General features: G+C 39.3%; 1 protein-coding gene and 1 pseudogene across 2 annotated transcripts in view; both read left to right on the forward strand.

Annotated features, from left to right (window-relative positions):
* AP1S3 (adaptor related protein complex 1 subunit sigma 3) overlaps positions 1-3,367 on the forward strand; it is a 46,474-nt gene extending 43,107 nt beyond the window's left edge. Inside the window, exon 5 of the mRNA XM_079709782.1 lies at positions 2,787-3,367. Within this exon, the coding sequence (XP_079565908.1) occupies positions 2,787-2,822 (36 nt within the window). The 3' untranslated portion in view covers positions 2,823-3,367. The remainder of the gene's footprint in view (positions 1-2,786) is intronic.
* A 16,208-nt stretch (positions 3,368-19,575) lies between these two features.
* Positions 19,576-21,181, forward strand: part of LOC307057454 (proteasome subunit alpha type-2-like) — a 31,292-nt pseudogene continuing 29,686 nt past the window's right edge. The window contains exon 1 of the transcript in view: positions 19,576-19,583. The product of the transcript in view is annotated as a proteasome subunit alpha type-2-like (transcript). The remainder of the gene's footprint in view (positions 19,584-21,181) is intronic.

Here is a 21,181-nt window from a genome sequence, read left to right on the forward strand (position 1 = left end):
GCTGAAAATCTCAGAGTAGGCCCTGGACTTTTCCCTGACCCTTACCCAATAAAAGTTTTTTAGAATAAAAAGACTGTCTCTACATTTTTAGTAAGAAGATACGTAGTCTTAAAGCCCTAAATGCTCAGAGCTTATTCTGAGTGTACTGGGGCTAGATGTTGATAATATGGAAAGAAAGGAACAGTTTAATTGCTTGGGGATGACTTTAAGAGGTACCTTATTTTGAAGGTACCTGTGGACAATGGTGCAAAGATGATTAGAAGGAAAAAGAAACTCTGAAAGGAGAAGGTAGTGATCCTTAAATACAGAGGTTGCAATTCTTGGGATCATCAGTGGGGGCGACAAACAGAAGATGTTCCGACCACAGAATAAGGAAGCAAGTTAAGAAGGGAGGGTCAAATGGTACCTCATTAGGTCAAACAATGGGATACCTCATATGTGTATGTACGGATTCATGAGAACTGGCTAGGTGCACCCCAACACTGTCACCCTTAAAAACACAAACCATGTTAAACAGCTATTGCATTATGGTTTAACCAGGTTAAACCATAATGCAATAAAAACTCATAGCATGCATAGTGCTGAATGCACAAGAAACACTGCTGTGCTGGATGGATAACTGGGGTCCCAAGATACCCTAGTCCTCTTGTGAAAGGCTAGGGCAGAGCTCTTTAAGTTTGTGCCAACCTTAAAAGTCTGTTCTAACCTTTAAAGGGGCAAGCCCAAGAAAGTACCAACCTCATATGTCATTGGCTCATGTAACACTAAGTAACAGCACAGCTCAGAAAGGGCAGCCAGCACAGTCTCAGGCAGATTGACTTATCTGGTGGTGTGAAGCAGTGCCAATAGCTAGAGACCAATGAACTGTGAAGCCAGTGAAGTGGCAACTCCAGGGCCTTTCCTGGCCCAGAACTCTTCTAAGGCTGCAGGCTCATATGGTCAAATTTGCAAAGGCTCAGCTGCAAAGAATTTGTGACCATATAATGAATATATAAGATATTATAGAAGTGTGTCAGGCACTTAATGAATGAAACCCATTCTGCTATTGTTCTGGATTTTGTGATATTTGTAATTTTTTTTTTTTTTTTTTTTTGCAGTACGCGGGCCTCTCACTGTTGTGGCCTCTCCCGTTGTGGAGCACAGGCTCCGGACGTGCAGGCTCAGTGGCCATGGCTCACGGTCCCAGCCGCTCCACGGCATGTGGGATCTTCCCGGACCGGGGCACGAACCCGTGTCCCCTGCATCGGCAGGCGGACTCTCAACCACTGCGCCACCAGGGAAGCCCTGATATTTGTAATTTAAAAAAAAAAATTGTAATCTACTCTCATTTTTTTCTCATTCTAAGTAAATTTATACCCAATTTTATATTTGTAATTTTGTATACTCTTTTAAATGGGCTAAACTCTAGGTACCAAAAAACAGTCATGGGCCCCTGGCCAATGTGATACCCCTGCCAAGTTGACAGACATGGGCAGTATCTGTAAGAGGATAGACAGGGCAGAGGTCTTAAGGTGTGGGCTTCTCTTGACCATGCTCTTCCAGGAGGTGTAAGAGCTTTATAAGAAAGTGTGGATAATGGACCACAAGTATTTTCAGCAGAGGAGGACTGGAGTTCTAAGTAGAGCTGGTGAACACAGTTAGAAAACCTGATTTCTAACCCTAGTATCTTCTGAGCAGTCTTGCTTAGCCATGGTCTTGGTCTCTTTGGGCAATGCTGGTCGATGTCTTCCCTGGCAGGTGCTCGTGAACCACATCTCCTGGGGTTCAAGCTTAAGAACAGGTTAAGCATTGCTGGTTGTGCTGTGACTTCCATGGAAGAGGTAGGGGTGTTACCAAAGGCTGGCCCCTTGAGCTCCCTGATTGATTCAACCCAGGGGCCTTGTTACACAAATATATTTGTTACACAAACATATGTTTATAACAGGAGAGGGTGGAAGAGGAAGTCCATCCATCATGCATAATAAAGGGCTTGCAACATGACTGTAACTTTGAACTCTGCCTGTGGTTGTGAATCCATTTAAACTTTTTTTTTTAAGTACAGGGAAAAAATTAGGGCCTTGTGGCATGTTAGCAAACTTGGTAAGTGATGAGGAGGATGAAGAAACATAATTTATATACTTTGGAGGAAAGCCTTTTCAAAATACATGAAAGAAATTCTTAAGAATTATGGTCTGTTTATCCCTTATGTCTTGGCAATAAGATGTTCTGTATCTGTAATGATACATATGTTATGTATGTATGTAATGATACATACATTATACAAATACAATTCAGATTTCTCTAATACCTGTGTCTGGAGGTAGTCCTCATGGTTATTTTAGCAGGCACATTTTTCTGAAGTCAACAGTGATAGCTTTGCAGCTGTTGCTTTAGCATTTCTCTTATCAGACATTCCTTTTATGGTCAAGCTTAGCCATTTTTCTGTTGAAAGTTATTTAATTCCAGCCATATGGATGTGTATACAAATTATACTCAAACTTTGAACCACCTTTCTTGATTAGAATGCAAAGATTTATGACCATGTACACTTCAAAAACTTCTTTTTGGGAATTCCCTGGTGGTCCAGTGGTTAGGACTCTGGACTTTTACTGCTGTGGGCCTGCGTTCAATCCCTGGTCGGAGAACTAAGATTCCACAAGCTGTGTGGTGCAGCCAAAACAAAAACAAAAACAAAAACTTCTTTCTTCTAATGGCAAAATAAATGAGTAAGAGAATGAAGAATTTTCACAGTCTGCTAAAGGATGTGGTTTAAGGGAAAATTTCTCTAATCTATGGTTCTCTTTCAGACAATGGAAGAATACATGAACAAGCCTACGTTTTAACCATGCATCTACTTGAAGACTCCAAGTGCTACATGTTGTGAACCTGTAAATAAGCAGTACTTTGCATCCAGTTATTTGACAGAGCCTCTGGCACCATGCCAAAAATAACTTAAAAGGGATTTTTTGTTAATTAGCAAAAATTAAAGTTGTTTAACATAATATATTTATCATTATTCATGTCTGTATTATACTATATATGACTACTTGGATGTTAAAACAACTGCTTCATTGCTCAATAGGCTGAATGTTTTTTTTTGTTTTTTTTTTTTTTTTTTGCGGTTCGCGGGCCTCTCACTGTTGTGGCCTCTCCCATTGCGGAGCGCAGGCTCCGGATGCGCAGGCTCAGCGGCCATGGCTCACGGGCCCAGCTGCTCCACGGCATGTGGGATCTTCCCGGACCGGGGCACGAACCCGTGTCCCCTGCATCGGCAGGCAGACTCTCCACCACTGTGCTACCAGGGAAGCCCTAGGCTGAATGTTTGTTTGCAGTGTTTTAACTCCATGTCATATTTTTGAGCTAATTTAAATAAATTTATTACAATGTGTTTTGTTGCATTTGGTCCTCTACTGACAGGGTGTAAACTATATTGTCATAATCCATGATTTTGAATGTAAAGTATATCTTATATCAATACTTTTTCTGAATGTTTAGCTTTTTAAATTGTATAATGATTCAAAATTATGTTCATAGTTCAGAGTTCATACATGATGTTAGACTTTTTTAATACACTTAATACTGTAATTTCAGTCCAGATGCAGTGTATCTGATTTTAATGTCCTGAATTCATTAATTTTTCAGGGCTGGAATTAAGGACAAGAACCAAAGATAGTATAGGCCTTAAGTGTTTTTGATGCCTTGGAAGCTGCTATCTAGGCTGAGGTTTTAATTTTACCTTTTAATTGAATATAAGGGGCATTCCAATAAGGTTGTGTTTTGTACAAACTCTATGTATTTATTAAGGTTTTGAGACATCTGAAAAAGTGTCTATAACTTCCCTTACTATAAAAATAGTATAATAAAGATTAATAACAGTAGCAATAATACTTATTAATACTACTATTTTAATAACCTTTTATGTTACAAGCACCCTTAGTTGCTTGAGAGATTTTTGTTTCCAGTATGTTTTCATGTATATCTAATATATTTGAAGACATTGTTTATTAGGCTTACTTGGAGCATTTAATATTATTGCAGCCTATATAGTAGGTGCCTTTCCTCCTTTTTCTTTCCTCATCTCCCAAAGAAAATATTTGCTGCTGACTGTTATTATTGTGACTATGTCGCATTCATGCTTCCTGGAAAATTCTATATAATCAGGTGGTGGAAGTGATCAGACATTCTAGGGAAATAGCTTGTACTGTTCCGTCTGGTGCCCCGCTTTTGATGTCTTACCTGTGCATTTTCAATGTTAGTTTTGAGGTCAAATGTCATCATGTTGCAGTGGTTAGGGACCTTCTAGTATTCTTCCTAAGAGAAGAGTGTGCTTGCTGTTGGAGAATCCAACATGAGGGGAAAATGTCCGCTTTGATTCATCGTGCCGGACATATTTAGGGAAAGGATGGCAAGACAAGAGTGGAAGAACATGAGGAAAAATTGACCAACTCCAAAATATAACCATTATTAAAAGGAAATACTTCAGGTTAGTATATGAAGTAATTATGGAGCTTTTAACATCTAATATTTCCTCAAATTAATCATGTATTTACAATTAGGGCATCAGATTGAAGTTTGTCATTTTTATCACTTTGTTTACTTTAGATCTTTGATTTTGTGCTTTAGTTGTTTTTTTTTTTGCGTTACGCAGGCCTCTCACTGCTGTGGCCTCTCCCGTTGCGGAGCACAGACTCCGGGCGCACAGGCTCAGCCGCCATGGCTTACGGGCCCAGCCGCTCCGCGGCATGTGGGATCCTCCCGGACCGGGGCACGAACCTGTGTCCCCTGCATCGGCAGGCGGACTCTCAACCACTGCGCCACCAGGGAAGCCCTAGTTTTTTTTTTTAATATGGCAGAACTCTTTATTTTAAAAAACACTGTGTAAAGATAAACTTTATGTAAATTGATGTAAGTTTTTCTGGTTCTTTTGAAGCTCTCTACCATTTTCTGGATAAAGGTATTGATTGAATCGCATTCAAATGTACTCCACATATTCTGGGGAATTCCATATTAGACACTGTCTAGTTATAGCAGGGGGGTCCTCAGACTTCATGTCAGTAGCACACATAGGGTGTGAACATAATGATATGGCACTCTGGGGTAAATTTGAGGGATTTGGGGGACATCTTACATGGACTTTGGTGAAAATAATCATTATGTTTTCTTTATATCATATAATTGTCATTATGTTTTCTTTATATCATATAACTGTAATAAAACCACCAAGGGAAAGGAAAGACAATATTAAACTTGTATAAATACTTCCAAATAAAATTTTTTTCAAGTTTTTTATTGAGGAACTTAAGCGTGTTTTTATGAATATAATTTTTTTTAAATCAGACTTTATGCTTGAAATTGCTACCCATAATTCTTGCTGAAGTCCTTCTAATATAACCTCTTCATTTTTTAAAAGTTTTTTATTGAGGAACTTGAGCGTGTTTTTATGAATATAATTTTTTTTAAATCAGATTTTATGCTTGAAATTGCTACCCATAATTCTTGGTGAAGTCCTTCTAATATAACCTGTTCATTTTCTAGGCAATTACCTATCAAGGTGTAACTTCATAAGCAGGTGACAGCAAATGAGAGAAGAGAATTTATTGTTTTGCTCCTTTTGGCTTTTTTCTCACCATTCACCCACATTTTGATAATCTGATCTCTTTACATATAGTTAATGACTCAATCACCCTTTAAATCTACTAACTCCTTTTCTTTCATTAACAAATGTAAAGTTGACATTTCATATGATAAATCAAGTGAATTTTTAAAAAAAATTATTTTATTTATTTTTGGCTGCATTGGATTTTCGTTGCTGCGCTCAGGCTTTCTCTAGTTGTGGAGAGCGGGGAGCGGGGGCTACTCTTCCCTGACGTGCGTGGGCTTCTCATTGTGGTGGCTTCTCTTGTTGCTGAGCACAGGTTCTAGGCATGCAGGCTTAAGTAGCTGTGTCATGCAGGCTCAGTAGTTGTGGTTTGCAGGCTCTAGAGTGCAGGCTCATTAATTGTGGCACACGGGCTTAGTTGCTCCGTGGCATGTGGGATCTTCCCGGACCAGGGCTCGAACCTGTGTCCCCTGCATTGGCAGGAGGATTCTTAACCACTGCACTACCAGCGAAGCCCAAGTGAATTGTTAATTCAAACTTTTTCCCATATCAAGTCTTCTGAAATAGTATAAAGCTTTTTCATCAAACATACAACAGATGTTGTTCTTCTACAGCTAGTACTTCTTCTTTAGGATTTGTATTATAATACCCATGAAATATCACTCAGAACTGTCTTTAACTTTACTTTTCTAAGTTTTCATCAGTAAACTTTATTGGTAAGTGTTAATATATTTTTTTCACATGGTCCCTGCCATGTTAAATTAAGTTCAGTAGATGCTCTGGAATGTGAGTAAGCAAGCCAATGACTCTTTCAATAATTTGTGAAGGGAGGGTCATTAAAAAAATTTTTTTTTAATCCTTATTGAATGTTTTAAGCATTTCCCTTCAGGGCTTAACAGCATAGTTCCTAACAAGGGTAGACTTAACCATCTTCTAGATTAGATAGAGTTGTTTTCATGTCGTTGACATGTCCTTTGTTTAACTAATAGTATTATTCCAAAGTGGTAATTTTTACTCATTCCTTTGGAAAATAGTGAGTGTTTCCATGGAGGGTGGTAAAGAGAGCATTTATGCAATTGTGTGAGTTAATGTGGGCTTTTGCTGTTGTTAGCATGATCTTATAACTACCTTTATGAGCTACACCTGATATTGCTATAATTTATAAGAGAACTTTTCTTCTTAATTTATACTTGTGCATGTTTAAAATGTTAATCTTGTGTAAAGTGGATGTTTAGTAGAAAGATGCCAGCATAGTTTACTTGATAATATTTTGAAGTAAATAAGACATTTAGACTGAAGAAGAGGAAAAATTATGAGAACACTTGGTTCCAAATGTGAGGTAATCCTCATACTGCTTTAATAGTGATTTTAAACTCTCTTTTATACTGTTTTTTGGAGGGAGAGAAATCTGTTGAATTTGTGAAGGCTCCAGTTTTAATAAAATTTTTCCTCTACAGTGGAAAAATATCTGTAAAATTTGAGACTATATAAATGTGAAGAAAAAACCTAACGGACTTGTAAGGGGTTTATGGTCGAAAATAGTTTAAAGAATAATTTAAGTTTTTATGTTTTTAAGAATGGTACAAAAATATAATTTTGGAAATGAATGCAGTCAGTGTTGGAAGTATTAAAATATTAATTTCCCTTTAATAAAATAAACTTCTAAAAATGTCTTAAATTATAAACATTACTTTCGCTTATGTAGGATTAAATAATTTTGGAGAATCTGTATTTAAAGGATTAATTATATTTTCCTGTTTTTAGAAATAAGCATTTTTATTTCTTGAAGCCAAATTTTAATGCTCTTTTATTGGGTCAGAGTTTGGCTAATTATAATATTAAAAGCTAAAACTGAAACGATGGATGGATGAGTGAATAAACCAAGGCACATAATAAGAAAAATGGATAAAATCAATTATGTTCTACTTAAAATGTCTAATCTTATATGATGATAGTAATAGTTGTAAAGAAAATGATGTGTACATACTTCCGCTATTAATTGAACACTTCATTAAAAATGTAAGAGCAGAGAGCAAATTAAGTTGGAAGAAAATTTAAATTTTTTACCTACACACAAAGAAGCTCAAGAATGATAAATCATAAAGTAAAAATCAGACTATAACTCATCTGGAAGTGTTACATGTGTGTATATTTTATTTATGCCCTATCAGTTCTCTGTGCTTTCTGTATTCAAAATCGTATGAGCATAATTGCTGAATTTAGGAATTTTTCTGAGACAGCCATCCAAATGCTATTCAAATATAAGTTCAACTCTTGTGAACTTTTGAATCGATGGGAAATAATTGCTTATCATTTTAAAATCTTCTGTATATGATTTTCATCCATCAGTCTCAGAGCAAGCAAGTGGGTTTTCTCTCTGGTAGGGATGTTCTGAGGCATAAGACTAAGTGTCATGATGATGTTTAGAGCATCGAAATGGACTAGGGATTGGGAGCCTTCACTCTTGTACTGAATGTTCCACTGGCAAGGTTCATGAACTTGCTCTTTGGAATGGATGGAATGTCAGAATCAGATGGGATCATGGAAGTGAGCTAGTCTGAACCACTCATTATACAGAAGAGGAAAGAATAATCATTAACATTTATGTTTTAATCAGGTCCCAGTGCTAATCATTTGCTTAATTAAATCTTGCCTTGATCAAAGGTGTTACCTCATGAAAGTATTTGATGAGCTTGTTTCCTGGTATGAAATAAAAGCCTAATGACATTCAAGCATGTTTTTCACCCTTGTAAATGATACAAGTGAAGTATATTGAGTGCACTTTAGATGAAGGGTGCCATTATAAGAGTAGAAAGAAGAGCTGCTCTTGGAATACAGATAAAGAGCGAATCACCAAGGTTGCATTGTTGAATTTTGGAGGTGGAATATCTTACGTGTTTTAGGTGAAAGGAGAGAACAGAAGAGCAATACATTTTTTGGCTAATGTGAATAAAAGGGACTAATGATCTAGAAAAGTCATTGAATTATGTTACTTTTCTTGCATTCAGCTAAAGCTTGCCATTTCAACCTTGTTTATACCTAACTATGAAGTAAGACCTTCACATGTAGTTCTGAGTCAAGGAGCCAGTGCTGGATGAAACCAAAGCACTGCTTGGAAAATATGATAGATACCAGATGTTCATTTACCAGACCATTTCCTGTTTCCTTCTGGGTTTACAGCTGGACTTCACTTCCCATCCTTCTTGAAGTTTGGTTTATCCATAATGGAATCATAAGCAGTGGCATGTGGGCCCAAGTAACATATGCCCAACTGCACATCTGACTCTTAAAACACTCCCACGTGTGACCCTCCATTCTCTGTCTTTCCCGGTTTATAGCCAAAGGAAAATACTCTAAGATCCAGAGAAGGCAGAGAGCCATGAGATGGAAGGAACCTAAAACTGTTGTCAGGAAAGCCAACCAAGAAGGAATAGTCACACTGGACAGAAGTAAACATGTGTGACAGAAGTAAACTTCTATGATGTTAAGTTCCTGAACTCCTGGATTTGTCGGTTACAGCAGTGAACCTACCCTGACACATGAAACAATCGTGGGCTACCATCAGTGGGACCAGGATATGTTTAATCAGGGTTTTCTTCAGAGAATGGAAAAACATAGCACCCTTTAGAGTTAATACACACAACTAATTATGTAGAAGAGGTAATTAGATAATAAATCTGACTGAGAGAATTGAGGCTGCTGAGGGACTTCCCTGGTGGCACAGCAGTTAAGAATCCACCTGCCGATGCAGGGGACATGGGTTCGAGTCCTGGTCTGGGAAGATCCCACATGCTGCAGAGCAACTAAGCCCATGTGCCACAATTAATGAGCCTGTGCTCTAGGGCCCATGAGCCACAACTACTGAGCCCACGTGCCACAACTACTGAAGCCCGCATGCCTAAAGTTCGTGCTCCACAGCAAGAGAAGCCACCGCAATGAGAAGCTCGTGCACTGCAACGAAGAGTAGACCCCACTCGCTGCAACTAGAGAAAGCCCGTGCACAGCAATGAAGACCCAACACAGCCAAAAATTAAAATTAAAAAAAAAAAACTAAATAAATTTATTTTTTTAAAAAAAGAATTGAGGCTGCTGAGAAGTAGAAAGTTAATGTTACTATCCACACAAGAAGTCAGTTTTGTAGAGGTACAAATTGGGTACCACAAGCTACCCTGAGCCTGCATACAAATTTCGTTTGGCCTTCACTGTATGAAAAATGGAATCAATTTTGTGATTTTATATAAAACTTAGATTTTTTTCCCCTTCTCTTGAAAAATTGTAAGAACTGGCCACTTAGGCCCTGCACATCTGCATGCAATAATCAACTGAAGCTGGAGGGTGTGCACTGCTGACTCCCATAGTCCCCACCACTATACCTGCCCACCTCACCAATTTGCACACTTGTCACTGTGTACTAAATTTTTACCTTGCTTCTGTGGTTGCTGAGGCAGCTTCTTAGTCTGGCTTTTAAAACCTTCCATGATCTGAACTCCAAGTCACATATCCCATCCTTTCACAGGTCGATGTATTACTCTTCTTGGCTGTTGCTTGTTCTACTTTTTCCTTTTCCCTGAAATGTTATTTAACCCCTCCCTATGTCCAGATTCTTTAATACCCAGCTCAAGTGTCACTTTCATGACTCCTCTCTTATTCCAGCCTTCCTTCCTCCTCTAAAACCCCTTTGTTTTACAATAGTACCTCTCAGGGTACTTATTATTTTTAGTATTATATTATAAATATTTATATACATGCCCTATCTCTTGCTGACCTGCACAATCCTTGAGAGCTGGGTGTGTGTGTGTGTTTATGTGTGTGTGTGTGTGTGTGTGAGTGAGAGACAGAGAGTCAGAGAAAGATTGCTTTTCTGAATCTCCTAAAGGGCCTGTTAAAGTCTTATATTCACTGACACAATTTCTCATATAGTTATTCCTTACTTTTCGAAAGTTCGCTTTACGACCCTTGGCTTTTACAAAAGACCTGCATTAGTACCTGTTTTCTATAACCAAAAGAAATCTGAAGAGGATTTTTGATTTTACAAAAAAGCAGAAAATGAAATAAGGTTCAGTGTGTGTTTTGCGGGGAGCCATTATAAAGGCAGCGGGCACCCTGAACAGGAGACTGGCACTACCAAGCTCCTTCCCCAGGAGCTACAGTCAGCATCTCAGCCTCAAGCTGCCATAGCTTTGAACTGTGTCTATAAGCATCTGTGCCTTATCTGTTTTTATACCGTTTTGGCTTACGAAATGTTTCATAGGACACCCTGCTTTCGGATAATGGAGGAAACCTATAGATATCAAACCAGAATCTGAAACCCCCCCTTTAAAAAGGTATGTTTTCTGGCAATTCCCTGGTGGTCCAGTGGTTAGGACTCGGTGCTTTCACTGCCATGGGCCTGGGTTCAAACCCTGGTTGGGGAACTAAGATCCCACAACCCGCATGGTGTGGCAAAAAAAAAAAAAAAAAAAAAATTAAAAAGGTATATTTTCCCTAACACTCCCCGATTGGAATGTTTTTGAAGAACCTTAAGAAATTCATTAAAAAAAAAAAGAAAGAAATTCATTAGACCGGCAAGCAGTCTGCTCATTTCTAGAGGATCACAAGAATAGTTCATTTTTGATCAAGATATACTATCTCTTGTATTGTCTTGAGTTCAGAAATTAGGGACTTCCCTGGTGGTCCAACAGGGAACTAGATCCCATGTGCTTGCTATAACTAAGAGCGCACATGCCACAACGAAGATCCCACGTGCCTCGACTAAGACCCGGTGCAGCCTAAACAAACAAACAAACAAAAAAACAAATAAGAAACAGCATTAAAATCTTATATTTCTGAAGCACGACAGGCTCCCAAAACTTCAGGTGACACTGCTGCACTTCTGTCTGCAGCTGGGTCCCCAGAAATTTTATCAGTGCCTGACACTCAGTAAAATATCAATAAATGTTTGCTAAATGAAACTGGATGACAAAAAACTAAATTCAATATGGCAATTAATTGACTGCAGTTGTTCCTGTGATAGTAAAGGGATCAAGGTTTTTTTTTTTACATCATTATTGGAGTATACTTGCTTTACAATGGTGTGCTAGTTTCTGCTTTATAACAAAGTTAATCAGTTATACATATACATATGTTCCCATATCTCTTCCCTCTTGCATCTCCCTCCCTCCCACCCACCCTATCCGACCCAGGTGGTCACAAAGCACCAAGCTGATCTCCCTGTGCTATGCGGCTGCTTCCCACTAGCTATCTATTTTACATTTGGTAGTGTATATATGTCCATGCCACTTTCTCGCTTTCTCACAGCTTACCCTTCCCCCTCCCCATATCCTCAAGTCCATACTCTAGTAGGTCTGTGTCTTTATTCCTGTCTAACCCCTAGGTTCTTCATGACATTTTTTTTCTTAAATTCCATATATATGTGTTAGCATACAGTATTTGTCTTTCTCTTTCTGACTTACTTCACTCTGTATGACAGACTCTAGGTCCATCCACCTCATTAAAAATAGCTCAATTTCATTTCTATTTATGGCTGAGTAATATTCCATTGTATATATGTGCCACATCTTCTTTACCCATTCATCTGATGATGGACACTTAGGTTGTTTCCATCTCTGGGCTATTGTAAATAGGGCTGCTATAAACACTTTGGTACATGACTCTTTTTGAATGATGGTTTTCTCAGGGTATCTGCCCAGTAGTGGGATTGCTGGGTCATATGGTATTTCTATTTGTAGTATTTTAAGGAACCTCCATACTGTTCTCCATAGTGGCTGCACCAATTCACATTCCCACCAGCAATGCAAGAGTGTTCCCTTTTCTCCACACCCTCTCCAGCATTTATTGTTTCTAGATTTTTTTATGATGGCCAGTCTGACTGGTGTGAGATGATATCTCATTGTAGTTTTGATTTGCATTTCTCTAATGATTAATGATGTTGAGCATTCCTTCAGGTGTTTGTTGGCAGTCTGTATATCTTCTTTGGAGAAATGTCTATAAAAGTCTTCTGCCCATTTTTGGATTGGGTTATTTGTTTTTTTGTTATTGAGCTGCATGAGCTGCTTATAAATTTTAGAGATTAATCCTTTGTCAGTTGATTCATTTGTAAATATTTTCTCCCATTCTGAGGGTTGTCTTTTGGTCTTGTTTATGGTTTCCTTTGCTGTGCAAAAGCTTTTAAGTTTCATTAGGTCCCATGTGTTTATTTTTGTTTTTATTTCCATTTTTCTAGGAGGTGGGTCAAAAAGGATCTTGCTGTGATTTGTGCCATAGAGTGTTCTGCCTATGTTTTCCTCTAAGAGTTTGATAGTTTCTGGCCTTACATTTAGGTCTTTAATCCATTTTGAGCTTATTTTTGTGTATGGTGTTAGGGAGTGATCTCATCTCATACTTTTACATGTAGCTGTCCAGTTTTCCCAGCACCACTTATTGAAGAGGCTGTCCCTTCTCCACTGTACATTCCTGCCTCCTTTATCAAAGATAAGGTGACTATATGTGCGTGGGTTTATCTCTGGGCTTTCTATCCTGATCCACTGATCTATCTTTCTGTTTTTGTGCCAGTACCATATTGTCTTCATTAGTGTAGCTTTGTAGTAGAGTCGGAAGTCCAGGAGCCTGATTCCTTCAGCTCCGTTTTTCTTTCTCAAGATTGCTTTTGCTATTTGGGGTCTTTTGTGTTTCCATACAAATTGTGAAATTTTTTGTTCTAGTTCTGTGAAAAATGCCAGTGGTAGTTTGATAGGGATTGCATTGAATCTGTAGATTGCTTTGGGTACTAGAGTCATTTTCACAATGTTGATTCTCCCAATCCAAGAACATGGTATATCTCTCCATCTATTTGTATCATCTTTAATTTGTTTCATCAGTGTCTTATAATTTTCTGCATACAGGTCTTTTGTCTCCTTAGGTAGGTTTATTCCTAGATATTTTATTCTTTTTGTTGAAGTGGTAAATGGGAGTGTTTTCTTGATTTCACTTTCAGATTTTTCATCATTAGTGTATAGGAATGCCAGAGATTTCTGTGCATTAATTTTGTATCCTGCTACTTTACCAAATTCATTGATTAGCTCTAGTAGTTTTCTGGTAGCATCTTTAGGATTCTCTATGTATAGTATCATGTCATCTGCAAACAGTGACAGCTTTACTTCCTCTTTTCCAATTTGGATTCCTTTTATTTCCTTTTCTTCTCTGATTGCTGTGGCTAAAACTTCCAAAACTATGTTGAATAAGAGTGGTGAGAGTGGGCAGCCTTGTCTTGTTCCTGATCTTAGTGGAAATGGTTTCAGTTTTTCACCATTGAGGACAATGTTGGCTCTGGGTTTGTCATATATGATCTTTATTATGTTGAGGAAATTTCCCTCTATGCCTACTTTCTGCAGGGTTTTTACCATAAATGGGTGTTGAATTTTGTCAAAAGCTTTCTCTGCAACTATTGAGATGATCATATGGTTTTTCTCCTTCAAATTTTTAATATGGTGTATCACGTTGATTGATTTGAGTATATTGAAGAATCCTTGCATTCCTGGATAAACCCCACTTGATCATGGTGTATGATCCTTTTAATGTGCTGTTGGATACTGTTTGCTAGTATTTTGTTGAGGATTTTTGCATCTATGTTCATCAGTGATATTGGCCTGTAGTTCTCTTTCTTTGTGGCATCCTTCTCTGGTTTTGGTATCAGGGTGATGGTGGCCTCGTAGGATGAGTTTGGGAGTGTTCCTCCCTCTGCTATATTTTGGAAGAGTTTGAAAAGGATGGGTGTTAGCTCTTCTCTAAATGTTTGATAGAATTCGCCTGTGAAGCCATCTGGTCCTGGGCTTTTGTTTGTTGGAAGATTTTTAATCACAGTTTCCATTTCAGTGCTTGTGACGGGTCTGTTCATATTTTCTATTTCTTCCTGAATCAGTCTTGGCAGGTTGTGCATTTCTAAGAATTTGTCCATTTCTTCCAGGTTGTCCATTTTATTGGCATAGAGTTTCTTGTAGTAATCTCTCATGATCCTTTGTATTTCTGCAGTTGTCACTTGTTACTTCTCCTTTTTCATTTATAATTGTATTGAATTGAGTCTTCTCCCTTTTTTTCTTGATGAGTCTGGGTAATGGTTTGTCAATTTTGTTTATCTTCTCAAAGAACCAGCTTTTAGTTTTATTGATCTTTGCTCTCATTTCCTTCATTTATTTTTCATTTATTTCTGATCTGATCTTTATGATTTCTTTCCTTCTGCTAACTTTGGGGTTTTTTTGTTCTTCTTTCTCTAATTGCTCTAGGTGCAATATTAGGTTGTTTATTTGAGATGTTTCCTGTTTCTTAAGGTAGGATTGTATTGCTATAAACTTCCCTCTTAGAACTGCTTTTGCTGCGTCCCATAGGTTTTCGGTTGTTGTGTCTCCATTGTCATTTGTTTCTAGGTATTTTTTTATTTCCTCTTTGATTTCTTCAGTGATCACTTCGTTATTAAGTGATGTATTGTTTAGCCTCCATGTGTTTGTATTTTTTACAGAACTTTTCCTGTAATTGATATCTAGTCTCATAGCGTTGTGGGTGGAAAAGGTACTTGATACAATTTTAATTTTCTTAAATTTACCAAGGCTTGATTTGTGACCCAAGATATGATCTATCCTGGAGAATGTTCCATGAGCACTTGAGAAAAATGTGTATTCTGTTGTTTTTGGATGGAATGTCCTATAAATATCAATTAAGTCCATCTTATTTAATGTATCATTTAAAGCTTGTGTTTCCTTATTTATTTTCATTTTGGATGATCTGTCCATTGGTGAAAGTGGGGTGTTAAAGTCCCCTACTATGATTGTGTTACTGTCGATTTCTCCTTTTATGGCTGTTAGTATTTGCCTTATGTATTGAGGTGCTCCTATGTTGGATGCATATATATTTACAATTGTTATATCTTCTTCTTGGATCGATCCCTTGATCATTATGTAGTGTTCTTCTTTGTCTGTTGTAATAGTCTTTATTTTAGCGTCTATTTTGTCTGATATGAGAATTGTTACTCCAGCTTTCTTTTGGTTTCTATTTGGATGGAATATCTTTTTCCATCCCCTTACTTTCAGTCCATATGTGTCTCTAGGTCTGAAGTGGGTCTATTGTAGACAGCATATATATGGATCTTATTTTTTGTATCCATTCAGCCAATCTGTGTCTTTTTGTGGGAGCATTTAGTCCATTTATCTTTAAGGTAATTATCGATATGTATGTTCCTATTCCCATTGTCTTAATTGTTTTGGGTTCGTTATTGTAGGTCTTTTCCTTCTCCTGTGTTTTTTGCTTAGAGAAGTTCCTTTAGCATTTGTTGTAAAGCTGGTTTGGTGGTGCTGAACTATCTCAGCTTTTGCTTGTCTGTAAACGTTTTAATTTCTCCATCAAATCTGAATGAGATCCTTTCTGTGTAGAGTAATTTTGGTTGCCGCTTTTTCTCCTTCATCACTTTAAATATGTCCTGCCAGTCCCTTATGGCTTGCAGAGTTTCTGCTGAAAGATCAGCTGTTAACCTTATGGGGATTCCCTTGTGTGTTATTTGTTGTTTTTCCCTTGCTGCTTTTAATATGTTTTCTTTGCATTTAATTTTTGACAGTTTGATTAATATGTGTCTTGGCGTATTTCTCCTTGGATTTATCCTGTATGGGATGCTCTGTGCTTCCTGGCCTTGATTAACTATTTCCTTTCTCATATTAGGGAAGTTTTCAACTATAATTTCTTCAATTATTTTCTCAGTCCCTTTCTTTTTCTCTTCTTTTTCTGGAACCCCTATAATTCGAATGTTGGTGCACTTAATGTTGTCCCAGAGGTCTCTGAGACTGTCCTCAGTCCTTTTCATTCTTTTTTCTTTATTCTGCTCTGCAGTAGTTATTTCCACTATTTTATCTTCCACATCACTTATCCATTCTTCTGCCTCAGTTATTCTGCTATTGATCCCATTCAGAGTATTTTTAATTTCATTTATTGTGTTGTTCATCATTGCTTATTTCATCTTTAGTTCTTCTAGGTCCTTGTTAACTGTTTCTTACATTTTGTCTATTCTATTTCCAAGATTTCGGATCATCTTTACTATCATTATTCTGAATTCTTTTTCGGGTAGACTGCCTATTTCCTCTTCATTTATTAGGTCTGGTGGGTTTTTTATCTTGCTCCTTCATCTGCTATGTGTTTTTCTGTCTTCTCATTTTGCTTATCTTACTGTGTTTGGGGTCTCCTTTTTGCAGGCTGCAGGTTCGTACTTCCCGTTGTTTTTGGTGTCTGTCCCCAGTGGCTATGTTTGGTTCAGTGGGTTGTGTAGGCTTCCTGGTGGACAGGACTAGTGCCTGTGTTCTGGTGGAGGAGGCTGGATCTTGTCTTCCTGTTGGGCAGGTCCACATCTGGTGGTGTGTTTTGGGGTGTTTGTGGACTTATGATTTTAGGCCACCTCTCTGCTAATGGGTGGGGTTATGTTCCTGTCTTGTTAGTTGTTTGGCATAGGGTGTCCAGTACTGTAGCTTGCTGGTCATTGAGTGAAGCTGGGTGATGGTGTTGAGATGGATATCTCTGGGAGATGTTCACCGTTTGATATTACGTGGAGCTGGGAGGTCTCTTGTGGACCAGTGTCGTGAAGTTGGCTCTCCCACCTCAGAGGCACAGCACTGACTCCTGGCTGCAGCACCAAGAGCCTTTCATCTACGTGGCTCAGAATAAAAGGGAGAAAAAGTAGAAAGAAAGAAAGAAAGAAAGAAAGAAACAAACAAACAAACATAGAAACAAATAAAGAAAGGAAGGAGGGAGGGAGGAAGGAAGGAAGGAGGGAGGGAAGGAAGGAAAGAAAGAGAAAAAGAAGATAAAATAAAATAAAATAAAGTAAGATAAAATAAAATAAAGTTATTAAAATAAAAATTATTCAGAAAAAAAATTTTTTAAGGAAAAAAAAAAACAACACAGATAGAACCGTAGGACAAATGGTGGAAGCAAAGCTATACAGAGAAAATCTCACAGAGAAGTATACACATACACACTCACAAAAAGAGGAAAAGGGGGAAAAATAATAAATCTTGCTCTCAAAGTCCACCTCCTCAATTTGGGATGATTCGTTGTCTATTCATGTATTCCACAGATGCAGGGTACATCAAGTTGATTGTGGAGCTTTAATCCGCTGCTTCTGAGGCTGCTCGGAGAGATTTCCCTTTCTCTTCTTTGTTCTCACAGCTCCCGGGGCTCAGCTTTGGAGCCCCGCCTCCGCGTGTAGGTCACCTGAGAGCGTCTATTCTTTGCTCAGACAGGACGGGGTAAAGCAGCAGCTGATTCGGGGGCTCTGGCTCACTCAGGCCGGGGGGAGGGAGGGGCACGGAGGCGTGGCGAGCCTGCAGCAGCAGAGGCCGACATGACGTTGCACCAGCGTGAGGCGCGCTGTGTGCTCTCCCGGGGAAGCCGTCCCTGGATCACAGGACCCTGGCAGTGGCGGGCTGCACAGGTTCCCCGGAAGGGGGTGTGGAGAGTGACCTGTGCTCGCACACAGGCTTCTTGGTGGCGGCAGCAGCAGCCTTAGCGTCTCATGCCCGTCGCTGGGGTCCGTGCTTTTAGCCGCGGCTCGCGCCCGTCTCTGGAGCTCCTTTAAGCAGCGCTCTTAATCCCCTCTCCTCGCGCACCAGGAAATAAAGAGAGAAGAAAAAGTCTCTTGTCTCTTCGGCAGGTCCAGACTTTCCCGGACTCCCTCCCGGCTAGCCGTGGTGCACTAATCCCCTGCAGGCTGTGTTCACGCCGCCAACCCCAGTCCTCTCCCTGAGCTCCAACTGAAGCCCGAGCCTGAGCTCCCAGCCCCGCCTGCCCCAGCGGCCGAGCAGACAAGCCTCTCGGGCGGGTGAGTGCCGGTCGGCAGCGATCCTCTGTGCGGGAATCTCTCCGCTTTGCCCTCCGCATCCCTGTTGCTGCGCTCTCCTCCGCGGCCCCGAAGCTCCCCCGCTCTGCCACCCGCAGTCTCCGCCCACGAAGGGGCTCCTAGTGTGTGGAAACCTTTGCTCCTTCACGGCGCCCTCCCACAGGTGCAGGTCCCGTCCCTATTCTTTTGTCTCTGTTTTTTCTTTTTTCTTTTGCCCTACCCAGGTACGTGGGGATTTTCTTGCCTTTTGGGAGGTCTCAGGTCTTCTGCCAGCATTCAGTAGGTGTTCTGTAGGAGTTGTTCCACGTGTAGATGTATTTCTGGTGCTTCTGTGGGGAGGAAGGTGATCTCCGCGTCTTACTCTTCCACCATCTTCCCCTCGTCTCTAAAGTGACCAAGTTTAAAACTGAGCACTTACTGGTGGTACCATAAAGATATATTTATTTTCTTGAGAAAGAAGAAACAAGAAAAGAACACAAGTAAGTTGGGACCGGAAGTTAAACTATCACATTTCCAGGTCAGCCTTACTTCAATATCTTTTATGTGAGTGACACTGAGCTTTTATGTTGAAGCCATTCATCTGGGTGGCAAACCCATCACCAGCTCTTAACAGCAAGGGGAGAGAACCCGAGGGTTTTGTTGATGTGGTTGTAGAAAGAACAGCCTCCTAAAAATATATATATATATATGGTTCACTTCTACCCAAAGGTGTACACTCTTTGTGTTTTTAACTGTGTCACATGGACAATGTATGACTCTTCTATGTGATTATTACAGGGGTTGGCTTTTTGTTAGAATGGAACCTCCCTTTCTGATGATTTTTTTCTAACTCATGGAGTAGAAAGTAGTGATGTGCTAATTCATCTCTGTCTCTTCAGCCTTGCTTTGCCCTCTGCTCCAAAAATGAGTTGACTTGCTTTTTAGATACCATGTGAGATCTGTACAAATGCAAGTGATGTGAAAACAAAGGTATGAAGGCACATTGGTAAACAGAAATGGAAAAACACCTTTCAAAGAAGCTTACCATAGCAGAAGGTGGTATTTGCCTTGGGAATGGTAACCACCAATAAATTACAATTCACACTATACCTAGCTAAGATATTACTTATAAGGGACAAGAGGGGCCGTTTCTTTTAAAAATTTAGAACGGATGAGCAGGTAAGGAAGGACAGGCAGCATAAAAGAGAATAAATTATTTTGTGTTGGTAAATGTAAAGGTTCTCCATTTATTGATTCTCTCATTTCATGCTCCTGTTAATAGATGAAAAATAGTAGCATAAGAATTTAGAATGAGCAAAAATTGTCAAGGAGGTCTGAGAGCCAAGTTGGACTATTTTTTATGAGTGCTATGGTGTAAAAAATGTTGGGAAACTGCCATAAACTACCCAGTAAAAACTAGCCTTACAAAGTTGACCTTAGAGAGAGGACTTAGAAGAGTCCTCTTTTATATGATATCATGTAAATAATGAGGACTTAGAAAAGTCCTCATTATTTATGATAGTCCAGAAACCCCCAGTACACTGAGCTCTCTGTCTCTAATACAAGTGCTGTACCCTTGGCTTGAAAATCCTACCTTTTCCTTTCCTGCCTTGAGGGTACCCTACCCCCTGTAGACCTGGCAATTCTTGGCCACCACCTGGGCCTCAGTTCAGGTGTCAGCTCCTGTGAAACTTCCCCCATTACCTCTTCCCCAGCATTAATGGATGACATCAGATGCTACAGGAGCAGAGAACATTGTGGGTCAGAGATACATGATAATATGTTGACAACAGGGTGCCTCTACCTCAAGATTGCGAGTGTCTTCAGGTCAGAAGCTGTGAGCTTCATATTGCTATCAAGATATCTACTTAATGTTTGTTACATAAATTAATACTTTTGAACTTCCGGTGGAAGTTCAGGTTAAAACCTTGGTCATGGGGTTTCCACTGAATCCATGTGGTTTGGATTGGTCCCATTGTCCCTTTTTATTCCAAAAAAGCATTTGAGGGGATCTGTCTTTTTCTCAGATCACAACTAGTACAGGAAAGGGTTAATTCAGCAGGTCTGGGTTGCTTAGACCCCGGCACATTCTAAATAAAAACCTGCCTCCAGCTGGCTGGCTCTAGGGAGATAACCTCTGAGCCCTCAGAGCGTTCTGCCTGATAAGAGTGTTTTTTATGCCTGAGGGATGGGCCATGCTACTGCAGTGTGACAGTATATCCTGACAATGTGATTGATGGTAAACACCTGTTTTTTTTTTTTTAAACTCTGGGTTGGGGCTGAAGTCTGAGTACCTGAGATCAGTCACATGGGCCCTGCCCACCTTCAGGACTGATCCGCAGTAGAACTCCTGGATACCAAGGCCCAGTGAGCATCCCCAGTTGACAGCACTTAGCATGTTTTGTGCACATGGCTGCTGGGAGAATTAAGCGTATTCCCATGTGACACTGAAACCGTGCAACTCAGATTGGGTCTTGAACCCATGGTTCTCTAAGTTAGATCACACACCTGGTAACAGGACTTAATGAAGCTCAGGTTCTTGATGTCCCATCACAGAAAGAATTCAGTGAGAGAGATATTAACTAGAGTTATCGTGATAATCATTGTGCAATACATACAAATATTGAATCAATATGTTGTACCCAAAACTAATATAATGTTATATATCAATTATTCCTCAATAAAATATTACACTATATATTGAAAAAAAAAGAGTTCAGTGAGAGACAAAGTGATAGGTAAGAAGTGGATTTATTTAGAGAAAAACACACTCCACA

This window comes from Hyperoodon ampullatus (genome assembly GCF_949752795.1).
Source record: "Hyperoodon ampullatus genome assembly, chromosome: 8".
Lineage (NCBI taxonomy): Eukaryota > Metazoa > Chordata > Mammalia > Artiodactyla > Ziphiidae > Hyperoodon > Hyperoodon ampullatus.